Below are 20,489 nucleotides of genomic sequence, written 5' to 3' on the forward strand. Positions count from 1 at the left end.
GTCCGAAAGTCACATGGGTCAGACGAAATAGCGAACTGGATATTAAAAGAATGCATAGATGAACTCACTAAAACTTGATGCGGAGAGATACAAAGACGGGTCACCACAAGCATAGTTCCCCTCCCGCATATTACAACTAGGTAAATATAACTAGGTAAATACAGATAAAATACACAAGATAATTGACTTCTCACTCAAAGAAGGAAAAGTACCACAGGATTGGAAAAATGCAAATATTGTACCAATATATAAGGGAGGAGATAAAGGAAATCCACCAAACTATAGACCAGTATCCCTTAGAAGCACAATTGCAAAAATATGCGAAAGAGTTATAAAAAATAAATGGACTAAGCACTTGGAAGAGAACAATTTGGATTTAGAAGTGGAAGATCATGTACTACAAACTTAATATGCTTTTACTCAAGATTGGTAGAAATAACACAAGAAAGATATGGTTGGGCAGACTGTGCCTTCCTGGACTTACAAAAGGTTTTTGACAAAGTACCACACAAAAAGCTACTAAGAAAAATTGAAACAATAGGAGGAATACAGGGAAAATTATTAGAATGGATGAAAGATCTCTTGAATGGAAGAAAATTGAGAGTTGTACTTAGAGAAAAGAACTCAAATTGGGTAAACACGATAAGTGAAGTCCCCCAAGGTTCCATATTGAGTCCGATGATGTTTGCTGTTTATATAAACGACATGGATGAAGGAATCGAATGTTATATAAACTACTTTGCAGATGATGCAAAACTATTGAAGAGAGTAAATAAAGAAGATGATTGCAAAACTTTTCAAGAAGACCTGAACAAAGTCTGGAAATGGAGTATAAAGAACGAAGTGAATTTCAACATTAAGGAATGTAGTATAATGGAATTTGGAAAAAGTAAAAATAGAATATCTGGTCATTACGAAATTGCTACAAAGGAAGTTATAAAAGTAAACTCAGAAAGAGACCTAGGAGTAATTATCTCAAACAACATGACACCAGACATGTAAACAAAATAGTTGGAGAAACTTACAATTTGATAAGATCAGTGAAAGTGGCCTTTGACTACATGGATGGGGAAATGGTAAAGAAAATACTAGTTACATTTTCCTCACTCATCATGGTCATTTTCTTAGCATTTCCCACTGCAGCTATCTTTCCCTCCCCATCCTCCTTCACATTTAGCAACTCCCTAAAATATTCTGCCCATCTACCCCTTACTGCCTTCTCTTCCATTATCATCTCTCCATCTGCACCTTTTACCTTTTCTTCTCTACTTGATTCGCCTCCTCTTCCTCTCTTAATTTCTTTCCAAAACATCTTTTTATTACTTTCAAAATTGTCTGTCATACTCTTACCCCATTTCACATCTGCTCTCCTCTTTGCCTCCTTTACCATAATAAACAAAAAAAGAGAAGAAATGAAAAAATTAAAAATAACATATACCAACATAGATGGTATGATTTCAGGACTAAACGAAATAAATGACTTTATGTCAGTAGAGAAACCAGACATAATGGGAATTGTGGATACAAAATTAAAAGGTCTACTTCCATTAGATATTGTGGGACAAGGTCTATACAACCATTGGGTGAAAAATAGAAAGGAGAAACATGGTGGAGGAGTCATGTTTTTGACTAAGAAAGGCTTAAATGTGACAAAGATACCAGAAAGATAATGTGGAATTGATTATACAGTATATATGTATAATTATGATTAAAGTCAAAAACAGTGACATGAAAATCAGAAAATTTGTAGTAAAATATGTGCCCCCAAAACACAGTCTTGGAGAGATAGACGACGCCCAGATTCTGCAGGATGATCTTAATAAATTGTTAAAATGGTCGGTGAAATGGCAAATGAAGTTCAATATCTCTAATTGTAGCGTGTTAAGCCTTTCCATACGGTGACGCCTACATAGGTGTCATGAGGAGCAAGTGGGGACGCAAGGATGCCGACGTCGGCGTCTTGTTTATATTCATTGTAGTTGTACCTGCGTGACCCCCATACTCTGTAAACTGGCTTCATCATATTTTCTATGGTTATCAAAATTCACTGGTGAAAGAGAGAACGAGCAATACAGCAGTGACATTATTTTTTATAATGCGAGTATTATGACTCAACATCGCACGTTTGGCAGCTAATGCTGCCCGCAAGATTTTGGCTTGGAGTCAAGGGGTTAAATGTAGGGCTACACAACCCCGAAAATAGATACAACTTAGATAACACGTTTTTAGAAAAATCTGAGTGCGAGAGGGACTTGGGAGTTTTGGTGATTCTGGCCCTTAAAACCAGGAAGCAGTGCATTAGCACCAGAAATAAAGCTAACAGAACATTAGGCTTCATTGCCAGGACGGTAACGAATAGAAGTGCAGAGGTAATTATTAAACTCTATCTAGCGATAGTTAGACCCATCTCCGTCCTACAGAATGGACATAAATTCACTAGAATCAGTACAGAGAAGAATGACCAATATGATACATGGACTTGGAAATTTGCCTTACGAAGAGAGGCTTAGGCACCTAAACTTACACTCTCTGGAAAGACGCAGAGTGCAGGGTGATCTAATAGAAGTGTTCAAGTAGATCAAAGGCTATAACAAAGGTGATGCAAACAAGGTCATCATAATAAAACAACAGGGCAGGACTCGCAGTAATGGGTATAAACTGGACAAATTTAGATTTAAGAAGGAAATAGGCAAGAATTGGTTTACTAATAGAGTGGTCAATGAATGGAATAAACTTAGTAACCATGTAGTAAGTGCTGAAACTATCAGTTTTAAAAAACGATTAGACAACTTTATGGATGGGGTGACAGGTGGTGATGGATATGGAACTGCCTAGTGTAGGCCTTATGGTCTCTTGCAGTCTCCTTTATTCTTATGTTCTTATATTATTTACCTAGTTGTATTATAAGAAACATGGTTTCTATGCCTTTTTCTTTTTGGCTACCCCCCATGTAAGGGGGAAAAAAGCCTTTGGTATATGTATGTATGTATTATACGGGAAGGGAGCTGTGCTCGTGGTGACTCATCTTTGTATCTCTCGGCATAAATTTTTTTCTTAAGATCTTGAATAGTGTTTGCACACACTTGTTTCTTTGTCTAGTTTGTTCCAGGTATCTATCATTCTGTGTGGGAAGCTATTTTTTTTATTTTTTTTTTTATAGATCTCTTCTGTAATTATCTTTTTTGAGTTTCTTTTCATGTCCTCTTGTTTTTCCATTGTCCCATTTCAATAAGTCATTCTTATCTAAGATTTCCATTCCTTTCATAATTCTATGGATAGTAGGTCTCCTCTTTCCGTTCTTTGTTCCAGAGTTAGTAATTCTAATTTGGACAGTCTTTGCTCATATGTCAATTTGGAAAGGATTGGTACCAGTTTTGTTGTTGCTCTTTGTATTATTTCTAATTTTTTTTTATATTCTTTTCGGTACTGGGTGTCCATAGAGTCGCTGCATACTCGAGTTTTGGTCTTATTAGTGTAGTTAGAATTTTATTAATTATTTCCTTATCCAAATAGAAAAATGCCACTTTTATTGACCTCAATAAATTATAGGTTTCTCCAACTATTTTATTAATGTGTTTGTCTGGTGTCATGTCTTTTTTGATCATCACTCCAAGGTCTTTTTCCGAGTTTGCTTTTTTGACCTCTTCTTCATCAATTTAATCTCTCAATATTCTCTTTTTACTTTTTCCAAATTCCATTATACTACATTTCTTGATATTGAATTTCACTTCCCACTTTGGAGTCCATTTCCAGATCTTGTCCAAATCTTGTTGTAATGAGTTGCAGTCCTCCTCCATTTTTAGTTTCTTCAGTATTTTTGCGTTGTCTGCAAAGAAATTCATGTAACACTCAATCCTTCATCCATGTCATTTATGTATATGGCAAACATGATCAGGGCCAGTACTGATCCCTGCGGGACACCACTTATCATTTTTTCCCAATTTGAGAATTTATCTCCAATTACTACTCTCATTTTCCTCCCAGTCAGGAAGTCTTTCATCCATTCCAATAATTTTCCTCTGATGCCACCTATTGAGTCTAGTTTCCTTATTAGTTTCTTGTGTGGTACCTTATCAAATGCCTTTTGTAGGTCCAGAAAGGCACAGTCTGCCCAACCATCTCTCTCGTGTATTATATTAATCTCGAGTAGAAGCAGATCAAGTTTGTTGTACATGATCTTCCTTGTCAGAATCCAAATTGATTTGGATTCAATATAGTTTTTTCTTCCAAATGTTTAACCCATCTATTTTTGATTACCTTTTTGCAAACTTTTGCTACTGTGCTTGTCAGGGACACCGGTCTGTAATTTGATGGATCTTCTTTGTTTCCTCCCTTATAAATCGGTACAATATTTGCATTGTTCCACTCCTGTGGCACCTTTCCTTCTTGAAGTGAGAATTTAATCATATTGTATATTTTGTTTGTTAATTCCTCCATGCATTCTTTCAGTATCCAATTTACAATCTATCTGGAATTCCAAAATGTTGGAAGACACAAAGAATGCATTAATTGAATTACTGAAAAGAGGAAACATAGTAATTATGGGTGACTTTAATTCAAAAGAAATATGTTGGGAAGAAATGACAGTGAAAGGTAGAGAGGACCTTTGGGGAAATATTCTACTGGATATGACCATTGAATACATATTGACTCAATGGGTAAAAGAAAATACTGGGTATAGAAACACTGAAGAACCCATGAGACAATTTAATATTTACAGCAGAGCCTTTAAATGTGGGTAAATTGAAATACAAGACACCAATTGGGAAGAGTGACTGCATACTAATAGAGTTCAAACTAAAAGAACAGATTGATTTGAGAAGAAATGAGAAGCATAGAAAAGGAAGACAAATATACAACAAAACACATTTTAAGAAGCTCAGAAAATTCTTTCAAAATGTAAACTGGGAAAACTTCTTGATGAAACAAAGATGGAAGAGAATTGGAACATATTAAAAGAAAATTATGAGGGAATAGACAAATATGTACCAAAGAAGAAACAAGAAAGGATGTACATAAAGTGCTGGTATAACAAAAAATGTAGTGAGATTCTGCATTGGCTCCAATAATGTTTGCCATATACCAGTATGTAGATGACATGGATAAAGATGTGGAAAGTTATATGAACTTCTTTGCAGATGATGCAAAACTAAGTACAGAGGAAGATTGTAAATCACTACAAAAAGACCTGGATAAAGTCTAAGAATGGAGTCAAAAGTAAGAAGTGAACTTCAATATCAAGAAGTATAGTATAATAGAATTTGGAAAAAGTAAAAATGAATATTGGGTCAATGTAAAATTGGTACAAAGGAAGTTAAAAAAGGAAAGTTAACTCAGAAAGGGACCTGGGAGTAATTATCAGCAATGACATGGCACCAGACAAACATATCAACAAAATAGAGAAACCTTCAAATTATTAAGATCAATGAAAGTGCCCTTTGACTACTTGGATAAAGAAATGGTAAAGAAAATATTAATTACATTGATAAGACCAAGATTGGAGTACACAGCGACAATATGGACACCCAGTACTAAAAAGAATATAAAGAAATTAGAAAAGATTCAAAGAGCAACAACAAAGATAGCACCAACACTCTTCAAACTGACATACAAAGATTGTCCAAATTGAAACTGCCAACCCAGGAACAAAGAAGAGAAAGAGGAGATCTACTGACCATCTACAGAATTATGAAAGGGATGGAAGTCCTCAATAGAGATGATTTACTAAAATGGGACAAAAGAAAACCAAGAGATCATGAAAAGAAACTTAAAAAGGATAGTTATAGAAGAGATCTGAAAAAGAATAGTTTCCCACACAGAGTGATAGATATCTGGAATAAATTGGATGAGGAAACAGTGAGTGCAAAAACTATACAAGAATTTAAGAATAAACTAGATGCCGGAAGATACAAAGACGGGTCAAGATGAGCATAGCTCTCTTCTCATATAGACCCTGAAGTATCAGCTGCATGGTACTGAGCAATTTTAACTTACAGTAACATGCAACCAACACAGACAGGGTTTTCCAAGCATACTAGAAGCTTATTCATCTTACATTCTTTTACTTTAATGCTGTTTAAGATTTTTTTTTACAAAGTCTAATTGAATACAGATTGGATTTTATATAGTCAGTCCGCTTGTGACCTCAGCTCAGTAGAGTCCACTCGTGACCTCAGCTCAGTCAGTCCACTCATGACCTCAGCTCAGTCCGTTCGTGACCTCAGCTAGAGACCTCGTTTTTCTGCACAGACACCAGCTAGCGAATACCTGTGAAATTTATATCTCCGAATAGTGTTAAGTGATTGTGTTGTGTTTTTTGTAATTGTATACGTATAGCGCTATACAGTTACAGATATAAGATAAAGTGTAGTGTTCTATTTAAATTCAAAACAGTTTTCTGTTACTGTACTCCAAAGGTGGGAGAAATAGTATAAGGTAAGCAGAGTAAGCTTCACGTATTTAGTTTATTATAGACCGCTTTGATTTTTTTTTTTTTTTTTGTATTTTCTCTTTGCCATTTTTATTGCTAAAGGAGGAGCGAAATGGCTTGTGAGGATTGCGTGAACCTAGAGGTCCATCTCAGGATGTGTGAGGAGGAAATTCGTCTTCTCAGGAGTGCGCTCCGTGAGAAGAGTGAACCCTCCCCACAACCCAAAGAGCGTTCCACTTCTTCCCCTACTGTCACTGCCGTGAATGAGTGGCGCTCCGTGGGGTCCCATTTGTCGAGCCCACGTTCGGTAGACGTGTGCCCTGTGGAGCAACCGCTGGCTCTAGCCAATCGTTTTGCTCTACTGGAGGATGAAGTGGCTGAAAACCAGGAGTTCTTGGTGGTGGGGGACTCCATGGTGCGAGGCTATGACGACATCCTGCAGCGGAAGACTAAGCGACGTTGCAAGCTTGTATGTCAACCGGGCCGTGGGATCGCCAATTGTACCCAGTCCATCAGGGAGCAAGGACGGAAGAACACGGTTACGATTGTTCATACGGGAAGTAACAATGTAGGTAGGGTGAGATCAGAGGAGCTTGTTCGGAATTACAAGGTCCTCCTTCAGGAGATGAAGGAACATGGGAGCCGTCACGTAGTCTGTGGGATCCTCCCGAGGATCTACGCAGGCTCGTGTTGGAACAGTAGAGCCATAGGGATCAATGATAGGATATCGCAGTTGTGCACACAATTGGGATACCACTTTCTTGATCCTTGGTATCTCTTTTCTAGGTGCCATGACCTTAAAGCTTCTGATGGGATCCACCTTACCCACAGAGGCAAAGATGTTCTTACAAACCTCATTGTGGAAGTTTGTAATGAATTAGCTCCTTTTTTAGGGTAGAAGTCCAAAGGGAGGGTGAAATAGAATGTACTTGGGAAAACAGTGTAGAGTATAGCATTAATGTAGAACAATGTGCCAGTATAGGACAAAATATAATTTTAGGATATAATGTTGCTAGAGGACGAAATGTTACATTAGGATGTAATGTCATAGGACAAAATGTTGCAATGGGATGTAATGACAGTGGAGGACAACAGATCACGATGGGAAGAAATGATAGTGGAGGACAAAATATCACGATAGAATGTAATGATAATGGAGAAGAAAATATCATGATAGGATATAATGTCAGTGGAGGACAAAATATAATTTTAGGAAGGGATACCGGACATAATGTCAATGAAGGCCAAAATATCATTATAGGGTGTAATGACAGTGGAAGACAAAAGGTCACGATGGGATGTAATTATAGTGGAGGAAAAAATATCACGGTAGGATATAATGTCACTGGAGGACAAAATATAATTTTAGGAAGGGATGCCGGACATAATGTCAATGAACGACGGGAGGCCGGCGTGAATCACGGTGACGTAGGGGGACAAAATGAGCAAAAGAGATCGGATGACCATGATCGACCAGATGTCCATGATGGGGGAAATGTTAATTTTGATGGGAGAAATGTTAATGAGGCATTTAATGTCAATGAAGGACCAAATAATAATATAGAGCAAGGTATAAATAAAAAACAAAATGATAATGTAAGACATGATATTGAAACTCAAAATGTGTCAAAAAGAAATAATCACGAGTTTCTTAAAACCATGTACTTTAATGCTCGTAGTATTAGGAACAAATTTCAAGAAATACAGGTGTATGTCAAAAGCGGGATTTAAACACTTTCATCAGGATAGAAACCACAAGAAAGGTGGGGGTGTTCTGTTGTACGTTAAAACAATATTCATGCTTGTGTTTTAGAGAAAGTGAAACAGGATGCATATGATAGTTTGTGGGTTGAGTTAACCCAAACAAATGGACAAAAAATGAATATAGGTGTAATATATAGGCCAAAGACATTATCATTAGCAGACGACAAACTGTTATTTCAAGAACTGTCTAGTTTCTGCAACCGGGATTTATTGATAATGGGTGATTTCAATTTTACTGACATTGATTGGATGACCCTTGAACATGGCCATATAGGTAGTCGCGTGATTGATTTTCTTGGTGACAATTACTTAATTCAGCATGTAAAAGAGCCCACAAGATATGGAAACTTACTCGATCTATTGATCACTAGCTGCAAAAGCATGGTAACTGATGTAGAAGTCGGTGAATCTGTTGCAAATAGCGATCACAACTTAGATTCAAACTCCTAAACAATTTATAATAGATACAACCACTCCTCGTTTAACGACGACAATTGGGACCAGCGCGCCGTCGTTAACCGAATTGGTCGTTAAGCGAAAGTGTATACATATACGTACAACTGTATGTATAATGTCCAGCAATACATGTATCTTTATTTTCATGTATTTCCCTCTTTTATACAGTACATTAAAGCTTTATTTACTGTTCATTTACGGTGGTTATGTTCCCGAAATTACCGTATATGACCAAATCCGCGTATGCTGACATTCCATATTGAATACCGGGGTATTTTTTTAGTTTCGACCATGGGCGCAATATAGCAATAGAAAATTATTAATTTTGTAAATCAAAATGTATCAATGTAATATGCAATTTTGTGGGCGGAAATGAAAGTAAAAAATACCATGCTACAAGAAAATATGCTAATGAACGAAGTCGGTAGCATAGGATCGGGACGCCATCTTGTCGTCTGCCAACGTCTCTCACGACGACGACAACGAGGACGAGCCGCCGGATGACATTTAATTTGCAGGTAATGATTTATCAAATACAGGTTAGGTTAGATTAGGTTAAGCGAATTTATCATCCTTTCATTTCCTCGACTTCGGCATCTATCATAACAAACATGGTGTACCATTCGTCCGACATGACTTCGTTATTTACGAAATTTGTTTTAGCACCTTTTTTTCCGCTCACAAAATTGCATATTACGTTGATACATTATAATTTACAAAATTAATAATCAATTTTCTATTGCTATATTGCGCCCTTGGTCGAAACTAAAAATTTACCACTACCGGTATATATTGTACCCTAGGTAGTTTTTGTAGCTTGCAGGATGGTAATGTAGACCTAAGCTTCAGAACACTTTACCTCACAGCTAATATCCACCGTACAAGTTCATTTATAACATCATACAAATTTGCCTCCGCCAACTTAATTATCGTACACGACGTCGTGACTTCGGGATATTTACGTTAAACGAATGTCATAAAGCCCGTCGTTACTCCGAGTTGTCATTAACCGAGTAGGTCGTTAAACGAGGAGTACCTGTACTTGTGTTTCTAAAATACCCGATTTCAGTAAAGCTCAGTTCATAGGACTACGTCAGGAGCTTCAGCTTACAGATTGGGAAGCAAAATTAAACGAAAGACCTGTAGATCAGATGTGGGAAATATTTCAATATACGCTTACCAAGATGATTCAAACTTACATTCCTTTTAAGGACAGACGTCCCCCAAATCAGGCTCGCCCAAAGTGGCTCGACAAAGAAACTAAAAAAAGTATTGCTAAAAAGAGACAGGCTTATAAGAAATATAAGTGCTTGGGTGCATCTAATGACTATGAAAGATATGTATCAATACAGAGAGGTTTAAAAAAGACAATAAGAAAAAGAAAACGACAATACGAAATTAACATCGCTGATAAATTCAAAGAGAATCCCAAAGAATTCTATAGTTACATTAGAGATAAAAAGGTTGTTAGGAATCACATTGGTCCACTATTATCTGCTGACGGTCAACTTGAATATTCAAATGAAGGAATGTGTAATATCTTAAACAATTATTTTAGCTCGGTATCCATAAACGAAACACCTCAAAGTGAATTCCAAACTGAAACCTGTGAAAAGTCTAGGGTAAACTTACTACGGTAAATATAACAAAAGAAAAAATTAAAAAGTGTATAGATAAACTCAAAGTTAATAAAACACCAGGGCCCGACAGTTGGCATCCAAGAATCTTAAAGGAAATGAAAAATGAGATTGTTGTTCCATTAGAAATTATTTTCAAGAAATCCATCACATACGGAGATGTCCCAAGAGAATGGAAGCTAGCTAACATTACTCCCATATTCAAAAAAGGTGACAAAAAGAAGCCAAATAACTATAGGCCTATAAGTTTGACTTCAATCGTTGGAAAAATAATGGAAACTATCATCAGAGATGCTATCGAACATCATTTAGAAAGTAACCGTTTGATAAATGATAGCCAGCATGGTTTAAAACGGAAACGTTCTCGCGTGACTAACTTACTCGAATTCTACAACACAGTTATCTCGAATTATGACAAAAGAAACAATATAGATTTAATATATCTAGACTTTGCAAAAGCTTTTGATACTGTCCCACACGAAAGACTACTTACTAAATTAGCTTTACAAGGAATAAGTGGTAGCCTATTAGGTTGGACTAGTAATTGGTTGAATGGTCGAAAACAGAGAGTTGTTTTAAATGGAAAAACATCTAGATGGAAAAATGTTACAAGTGGACTTCCTCAGGGTTCTGTTCTTGGGCCACTTCTATTCATAGTATATATAGATAATATAGACCATGGACTAAAATCTACTGTTTTCAAATTTGCTGATGATACAAAACTATGCAGAGTGGCAAATGATCACTCAAACCAATTAGATAATAAAGAAGATTTAGATAGATTACAGCAATGGTCTGAAAAGTGGCTAATGAAATTTAACACAAGTAAATGCAAGGTAATGCACATAGGTAAAAATAACAGTAAGTACGATTACAAGTTATTTGGAAATTCCTTAACAAAAGTGGATAGTGAAAAAAATCTCGGCATAATTATCAGTAACGACCTCAAATCATCTAAGCAGTGTATTTCAGCCTCTGAGAAAGCAAATAAGATTCTAGGACTGATTGCGCAATCTTTTGATTTCAAAAGTCCATCACTCATTAACAAGCTATATAAATCATTAGTTCGTCCACATTTGGAATATGCTGTTTCCGTATGGTCACTGAATCTCATTAAAGACATTGACAGACTGGAAAAAGTACAACGGCGAGCCACAAAACTGATTCCAAATATCAAAAATAAATCATACGAAAATTGAATAAAGCATATGAATCTGTTTTCCCTAAAAAAGCGTAGACTCAGAGGTGACTTGATATAGGTCTTTAAAACTCTAAAGGGAATTGACATAAAAAATGACAAAATTTTCACATTGAATGAGAATCAGACAAGAAACAATGGTCTCAAACTGTCCAGAAATAGATTCAATTTGGAAGTAGTTAGAAACAACTTTGCCAACCGTGTAGTTAATGAATGGAATAAACTTCCTGCACAGGTGGTGCAATGTAGTTCAGTTCGAAGCTTTAAGAATCATTTAGATAAACACCTAAGCAAAATGCTGTAATGATTATGATTTATCTTATATTATTTGTTTTTGTTTTGTTATCATTTGTCTGTCTGATTTTCATTTATTATTAGTTATATGTTAATTTATTATTATTTACTATTTACCTGTTTGTTTATTATTTAACTGTACCTATGCATTTATTTATGTATTTTATTTGTTATTTACATTATTATGGTTTTTATTTATTATTTTATTATTATTATTATTTTTTTTTTCACATCCAACCTAGATATGGACCAAAAGGTCTCCTGTCGGCATGCTCCGCCTTTGTAATCCTTTGTATATATATATAATTATATATGTACTACACCTTCAACATTTGACTTTGAGATCCTTTCTCTGTGCCTCAGCTTGCCATTTGTAAATCTGTAAAACAAACTAGGCACATCTTTACATGTATCAACTGCACCAATTCTTTGATGACTTTCTTCCTCTTTTCTAATTCTTGTGTATTCATTTCTGTTTCATTTTTTTATGTCCTCTTTGTTCTTTTCTTTCCCTGACTTTTTCATGCATAATTTCTTTTCTTTTGCTATTGTGCATCTTTTGTTAAACAATTTTTTCCCACTCTAATGGGATTAGACTTGCAGTCAGTAACGTGCACAGACATTGCAAGGGGCAGGTGCTTTGGGCTGGAAATTAGGCACTTCACTCTTTTGTATTATTCGTATTTGGCAACTATCCAGTAGGGTGCAACACAATTTTCCACATTATAATTTCTGAATGGTAAGAAAATGGAAAAAGCCTGTGAGAAATAATTTTTCATTAGTTTTTATATATTTTTGTGAAGGGCACTTTCGGGGCACAGGGCAAAGGGGCAGGTGCTCGGGCACCCACAGCACCCCCCTTCTGCATGGGCCTGCTTGCAGTCACCAAATTTACCATCAGTCTGAAAATACAGACCTGGTGGGTCAGCACTTAGTCTCCTGACCATGCCCAAGACCTCTCACTCCTCACTTTCTCACAAAAAGTACTCATCAATGACATAAAGACAAGCCACACACCCTCTCTAACCACTTTAGTATGATGATGCATACGTAGGTGTCATGAGGCACGAGTGGGTACACAAGGATGCCAGTGTCAGCATCTTGATTGTATAAATATTTTTGTAGTTGTGAGTTATCCCTGGATTCTGAGAACTAGTTTGATCATGTTTTCTGTGTTTATTACTACTCAGAGTAAAAGATAACAAGTAATACAGCAGTTACTTTATATTTTATGTGAGTGGTGTGATGCAAATTACATATGGCAGCTGATGCTGCGCACAAGAATTTGAGTCATACTGAAGTGGTTAAACAGCTAGCAGTCCAGTTCTCTTCTCAGAGAGCCCTAAGGGTGTGTCCAAAGATCATTGCTGTTATTAAGATATCTAATGTATGAGACAAGGTACTCATTGTTGTTTATGATTGTACAATATCTGTATGAACTCAATCATACAGACATTGTATCACAGGACCATGTCTGACAGTTTCGTATAAATGTATCCAAAACTGTAACCCATTCATCATGTTAACATACTTTATGAACTTTGGTCTTGGATAAACCCATAGGTTAATGAACTTGCATGGGATAATCTTAAGTATAAAGTGTGCCACCATGTGGAAGTGACTTAGATCATCATTATTTGCCTTTACTTATTAGCTTTGTATTCTCAGCCTGAAATGCCGTGGGACAGGTGCCTGGAAAAACCTGCCCGGGATTGCCAGCTGGTGCACCACCAATTGTTTTCACCCAGGCAACAACTTCTGCCCACCCTTCCATTGCCTCTGCGAGACTACCTGAGACCTACTATCTTTCCTTCGAACTTCAGTACAACCTTCACCACCACCACCCCACCACCCACCTACCACCTTCTATCAATGTTACATCTGTAAGAACTTTTTTGAAAAGTCCAATTATCTGTTCTTATTATCAGTCTCTCTTTAGAATAGGGCCTTTGGCAAGATGGATCTTTGGCAAAATTTCAGGTAATTTGAATATTGTGGAAAGGAAACAAGAATGCTGTATGACTTTTGTGTCACACCTTTTTCTTTAACCTCATCAAAATGGTGAACTTGGCCCCTATTATTACCAAAAGAATTCCACACAACTGAAGGAAAATACCTGGCATTAACCAATATAAAACATGTAACATTTTTTTTTTTACCCTGTCTAGGGTATTGGGTACATGTTATTGTGTAGTATAATTTGCAAAATAGCATGCAGCCAATACTTTAGGGACTGCATGGCATGCCCCTATAGACCAGAGTCACACATCATTTTGTTTATTCTAGAGGAAATCTCTACTCATAGAGAAATGATGCTACTTTACTGTGTACTACAACTGTCCATCTGTTATGCTGTCTACCCCCTCTTGATTTTTCCTGTACCATTTCTTTGAGTATATATTTCAATTTTTGCCCCTGTCCCCTGTGTTAGGGGGAAGAAAGAATACATACACACACACACACACACTCCACCGAACGGACGGCGTAGAGAACGATCTGAAGAAAAAGTGAAATTTTCGTGGATCCCAAAGCAAAGGAAGTACCTATTGTATTTACAGGGTGGGGGGGAAATTGCTCATGGTGTAGTGGGAAGGTGAGGAAAAAGGAGAAGGGGAGGGATTACTGAGGGAAATGGAAGGAAATGAGGAAGGAGAGGACTTGGCCCAGGCAGGCAGACGCCATGTAAACAAAAGAGGTCCCAACCAATGTAGTGATGACGAAATGTCTAACAAAAATGTAAAGATTAGAAACATAGATAAGAACAATTCAATGGAAGGTGAGGATAATAATTTCCAAGGATTTAAAGAGGGGGAGGCGGATACAACCTCCCCCGACTAGCAAAACTGGAGGAAAGACTTGAACAAATGACTGAATATTGGGAGATTAGGTTCGGTAAAATGTCAAAACTTGCAGAAAAAGTTGAAAGATTGGAAGAACTAGAGAAGGCAAACAAAAACTTAACTGATGAAATAGAAGAACTAAAAAGACAGTTAAGAGAAGTAAAAGAGGAGAATAAAGAATTAAAAAAGAACAATAAAGACAATAAAGAAACAATAGCAAAAGAGGCAGAGGGGTGGAGGAAGATACAGGAAAATTCAAGTTGCATTTACTGATATAATTAAACAGCAAATGAAAGAACAAACTGAAGACTCAGTTATCAAAGTGATGAGACAGAAGGAGAATATTGTAAGAGACTTAGCAGACAAAAAGAAATGTATAATTATATTAGGAATGGAAGAGAAACATAACCCAGATAGAACCTCAAGAATCAAAGAGGAAAATGAAAAAGTAAGCAGTTTACTACAATTAGTTCAGTAAGATGAACCAGAAATAATGAAACAAATCGAAGAGAAGTTCAGATTTGGAAAGTATAGTACCGATAAGACCAGACCAATTAAGATTAAATTCAGGTCACAAACGATGGCAGAGAATATCTTATCCAAAACAGGGAAACTAGCAACAAATGAACACTATAAAAAGGTATGGATAAAAAGAGAAATGAATAAAGAGGAAAGAGAGGAAGAAAAAAAGAAAAGACTTGAAGCTAAGGGAAAAAAAAAAACGAGAACAGAACAGAGTCAGAAAAAGAGAGATTCTATTGGAGAGTAGTGAATATGAAACTAAGGCAATTCGACATACAAGAGAAAAACAATAGGGAAACAGAGAACAGAATGGAAGTGGCAGAAAACTAAGAGTGTCTTACACAAACATAGATGGATTAATAACAGGATTGAATGAGCTGAATGATTATTTGAATGAAAAAGAACCAGACATAATGGGAATTGTAGAAACAAAATTAAAAGGTCCACTACCACCCAGCAGTGTAGGACATGATGCATATAATTATTGGATTAGAAACAGAGAGACAAAGCAAGGGGGTGGAGTTATGTTCCTGACTAAGAAGGATATAAACGTGAGGTGTGTCACATATGGAAAGAATACAGTAGAGACGATTATGATCAAAGTGGAAGACAGAGATAAGAAGAGCAGAAAGTTTGTGATAAATTATGTGCCTCCAAAAACAGCCTCATGGGAAGAGAGTGAACATAAAAGTATGTTAGAGGACACAAAGATAACATTAAATAAGATAATGGAAGATGGAGGAAGAATAGTTATGATAGGCGACTTTAATTGCAAAGAAATCTGCTGGGAAGAGATGACAGTAAAGGGTGGAGACAGCTCATGGGGAAACGCTCTACTTGAGATGATTACTGACCATACAATGACACAGTGGATACAGGAGAACACTAGGTATAGAAATGAGGAAGAACCATCGAGACTAGACCTAATAATTACATCTGAACCTAGAATAGTGGACAAGATTGAATATAAAACACCAATAAGTAAAAGTGACCACATATTGATTGAACTGGAACTAAATGAAGAAAAATACATGAAAAGAAATGAACAATATAGAAAAGGAAGAATGATGTATGAAAAAACAAACTTTGATAAAGTAAGAGAATTCTTTCAACAAGAAAACTGGGAAGAAATATACAAAGAAGAAACAACAGTGGAAGAGAAATGGAATATTTTGACAAAAATTTACAAAAAAAGGAGTGGAAAAGTATGTCCCAAGACAAAAACAAGAAAAAGAATATGTAAAATGCCGGTACAATAAAAGTTGTAGGGAGTTAAAAGACAAAAGAGACAAAGCTTGGACCAGATGGAAAAAAGACAGAAGGCCTGAAAAATGGAAAATATATACTTGTTATAGAAATGAATATGTACAAACGTGCAGAGAGGAAAAGAGAAAATATGAAAAAGATGTCATAGAAAAGTGTAAAGATCAACCAAAACTATTTTACAGATTTGTAAACAACAAATTGAAAAACAAACAGGACTTGGAGAAATTAAGACAAGGAGGAGTTGAATACACAGAGGAAATTGAAATGGCAGAAATTATGAACAAACATTTTAAATCGGTGTTTACATGGGAGAACATATAACCTGAAGAGATCGAATGGAAAGAGAAAGTCCCTCCCATGAAAGAAATAGAAGTAACAAAGAACGAAATATTGAAACACTTGAGTAATCTTGATGTCAGAAAATCGCATGGACCAGATGAAATAGCAAACTGGATTTTGAAAGAATGCAGGAATGAACTGGCAGACAAAATACATAGCATAATAAACAGTTCCTTGAAAGAAGGAAAAGTTCCAGAAGATTGGAAAAAAGCAAATATAGTACCTATATATAAAGGAGGAAATAAAGAAGACCCTACCAACTATCACTACAGAGTGATCTAAATAAAGTACAGGAATGGAGTAGGAAGTGGGAGATGGAGTTCAATACAAAAAAGTGTAGTATAATGGAATTTGGAAAAAGCAAAAACAGAATAACAGGATCATATAAATTGGGAGAAGGAATTAAAAAAGTAGAAAATGAGAAGGACCTGGGAGTCATTATTATGAATAATATGTCACCTGAGAAACATATAGATAAGATTTTTGGAGAAACTTATAATTTAATAAGAACAATCAAAGTTGCATTTACATACCTGGATGAAGAAATGGTGAAGAAAATTCTAATCACCCTGATAAGACCAAGATTGAAATATGCAGCAACGATATGGTCACCAAGTACAAAAAAATGTATAAAAAAACTTGAAAGAATACAAAGAGCAATTACAAAATTGGCACCAACACTCTCAAAACTATCATATGAAGAGAGACTAGCAAAACTTGAACTACAGACACTAGAGCAAAGAAGAGAGGAGATTTGATAGCTATTTACAGAATCATGAAAGGCATAGAAATTACTGATAGAGAGAATCTGATAAAATGGGATGATAGAAATACAAGAGGACACGGAAAGAAAATGAAAAAAGACAGCTATAGAAGAGATTTGAAAAAGAACAGCTTTCCTCACAGAGTAATAAACAGTTGGAACAAGTTAGATGAGAAAGTGGTGTGTGCAAAAGCAATACATGAATTTAAAAATAGTTTAGATAAAATGAGATATGAAGACGGGACCCCACGAGCATAGCTCCCCTTCCCGTAAAATACAACTAGGTAAATACACACACACACACATATATATATACAACCACTCCTCGTTTAACGACGACAATTGGGACCAGCGCGCCGTCGTTAACCGAATTGGTCGTTAAGCGAAAGTGTATACATATATGTGCATGTACTGTATTTACAATGTCCAGCAATACATGTATCTTTATTTCCGTGTACTTTCCCTCTTTTATATAGTACATTAAAGCTTTATTTACTGTTTATTTATGGTGGTTAGGTTCCTGAAATTACCGTATATGACCAAATCCGCATATGCTGACATTCCATATTGAATACCGGGGTATTTTTTTTAGTTTCGACCATGGGCGCAATATAGCAATAGAAAATTAATTATCAATTTTGTAAATTAAAATGTATCAACGTAATATGCAATTTTGTGGGCGGAAATGAAAGTAAAAAATACCATGCTACAAGAAAATATGCTAATGAACGAAGTCGGTAGCATAGGCTCGGGACGCCATCTTGTTGTCTGCCAACGTCTCTCACGACGACGACAACGAAGACGAGCCGGATGACATTTAATTTGCAGGTAATGATTTATCAAACACAGGTCAGGTTAGTAAGTTAGACGAATTCACCATCCTTTTATTTCTTCGACATCGGCATCTTTCATAACGTGGTGTACCATTTGTCCGACATGACTTCGTTACTTACGAAATTTGTTTTAGCACCTTTTTTTTATTTCCGCTCACAAAATTGCATATTACGTTGATACATTATAATTTACAAAATTAATAATTAATTTTCTACTGCTATATTGCGCCCATGGTCGAAACTAAAAATTTACCACTACCGGTATATACTGTACCCCAGGTAGTTTTTGCAGCTTGCAGGATGGTAATGTAGACCTAAGCTTCAGAACACTTTACCTCACAGCTAATATCCACCGTACAAGTTCAATTATATCATACAAATTTGCCTCAGCCAACTTAATTATCGTACATGACATCGTAACTTCAGGAGATTTACGTTAAACGTCTGTCATAAAGCCCGTTGTAACTCTGCGTCATCGCTAACTGAGTAGGTCATTAAACGAGGAGTACCTGTATATATATACATATATATATATATATATATATATATATATATACCAGTGGCTCTTTCCCCCTTACAGAGGAGGTAGCTAAAGTCAAAGGCATAAATCCACTCCCACCCATTTCAGCCCCACATACTCTACTTACATTCACCCCCCCTCCCTCCCTCTTCTCTTGGCTCCTGGATGACTCATCCCTGCTTCTCGCCCACTGCCTTGGGTCAGAAGCAATGTAGCAAGACAGCACATCCACAACAAGGCAGCTTCATATAATTAGTGACACCAACCCCCCTCCATCCATCCCCTCATGCAGAAAAATGAGAAGATGGTGAGAAATTCTTTCATCATCCACACACAACTATTCTCACCCCATCTTCTGACTTCTCCCTTCCATCCTCAACAGACATTCCCCTCTTTCCCAGTGCCCCTTTTACCACATCCATCCATCTCATTCTTGGTTGCCCCCTCATGTTCACTCCCTCTACCTCTGCCTTTGACACCTATTTTACTTATCCATCCTAATACTCTTTCATCAACCCTATCTCCTAACTCCTTTTGCACCCCCGCTCTCCTCCTAACCTCCTCATTTCTCACTCCAGCCTTGTAACCCCCACCATACTTCTTAGGCATTTCATCTCAAACACATTTAAACTTGTCCTCTCTTATGTTCCGTGTTTCTGCCCCATACAGTACTGTTAGCATAATAACCCATTCATACGATATCCTCTTTGCATCCATTTGTAAATGTCTATTTCTCTTTACAATTTTTGATCCCCCAAGGCATTTACTTACTTCTCTCAATCTACAATCTACCTCCACCTCCACTCGTTCCTTTTTCTCCACATTCACACCCAAGTATCTTAAGCTATCCACTTCCTTCAGTATCCCTCCCTTAATTCTCACTTCCAATTTGCTGCTATCCTCTCCCCTTGTACATCTCATCACCTTTTACTCACATTTATCTTCAACTTCCTTCTTTCACACACCTTCCCAAACTCCATCACTAAATTTATTAATCCTTTCTCTGATCCTGCTACAAGTGCAGTGTCATCAGCAAACAACTGGCTTATCTCCCATTTTTCTCTTTAACCCCTTGAGTATTGGATGTGTGTTTTGTGACACCTGCGTGTCATGGCTGAGTGCACCCGCCAGGAACCGAGCATGCTCCCTGTGACACGCACATGTCACAGTTATAAGCTGTGTGTATTGAGGGCTCTCAAGGCCTCGGTTTCTGGGTTATTTCTACCCACGTGGTGGCAAGTGTCTGTGTTTACAAACATAAGACACCACCCATTCGTGGGACGGTATGAAACATTTGTTTATGTAAGGTCGACGGGTCGGTAACGAAGGGGTTAACCATCTCCAATCCCTGGTCCATTACCCTTGCATTTACCTCTCGCAACACCCCCATCCATGTATAAATTGAACAGCCATAGTGACATAAATCCCCGGCAAAGTCCCACCTTTACCTCAAACCTCTCACTCTCTCTGTTTCTAATTCTAACACAGGCTCTACTGCTCTTACCAGCTTTCCTCCTAACCCATATATCTGCAATACACAGTGCCCTCCTGTCTACCTTCATAAGCCTTTTCCAAATTCATAAAGGCCCCAAAAGCATCCTAACCCTTTCCTAAAGCTTTCTCACAT

General features: G+C 36.8%; 1 protein-coding gene across 2 annotated transcripts in view; it reads left to right on the forward strand.

Moving 5' to 3' along the window:
- LOC143023841 (peroxidase-like) overlaps positions 1-20,489 on the forward strand; it is a 724,944-nt gene that overhangs the window by 592,173 nt on the left and 112,282 nt on the right. The window contains exon 15 of one of the 2 annotated variants that reach the window (XM_076182481.1): positions 13,448-14,283. The exons of the other annotated variant lie outside the window; for it this stretch is intronic. Within the exon in view, the coding sequence (XP_076038596.1) occupies positions 13,448-13,574 (127 nt within the window). The 3' untranslated portion in view covers positions 13,575-14,283. Of the gene's footprint in view, positions 1-13,447; positions 14,284-20,489 lie in introns of those variants that run through there. 2 annotated transcript variants of the gene reach the window in all.

This window comes from Oratosquilla oratoria, chromosome 3 (genome assembly GCF_046742065.1).
Source record: "Oratosquilla oratoria isolate Oo_2021 chromosome 3, ASM4674206v1, whole genome shotgun sequence".
NCBI lineage: Eukaryota > Metazoa > Arthropoda > Malacostraca > Stomatopoda > Squillidae > Oratosquilla > Oratosquilla oratoria.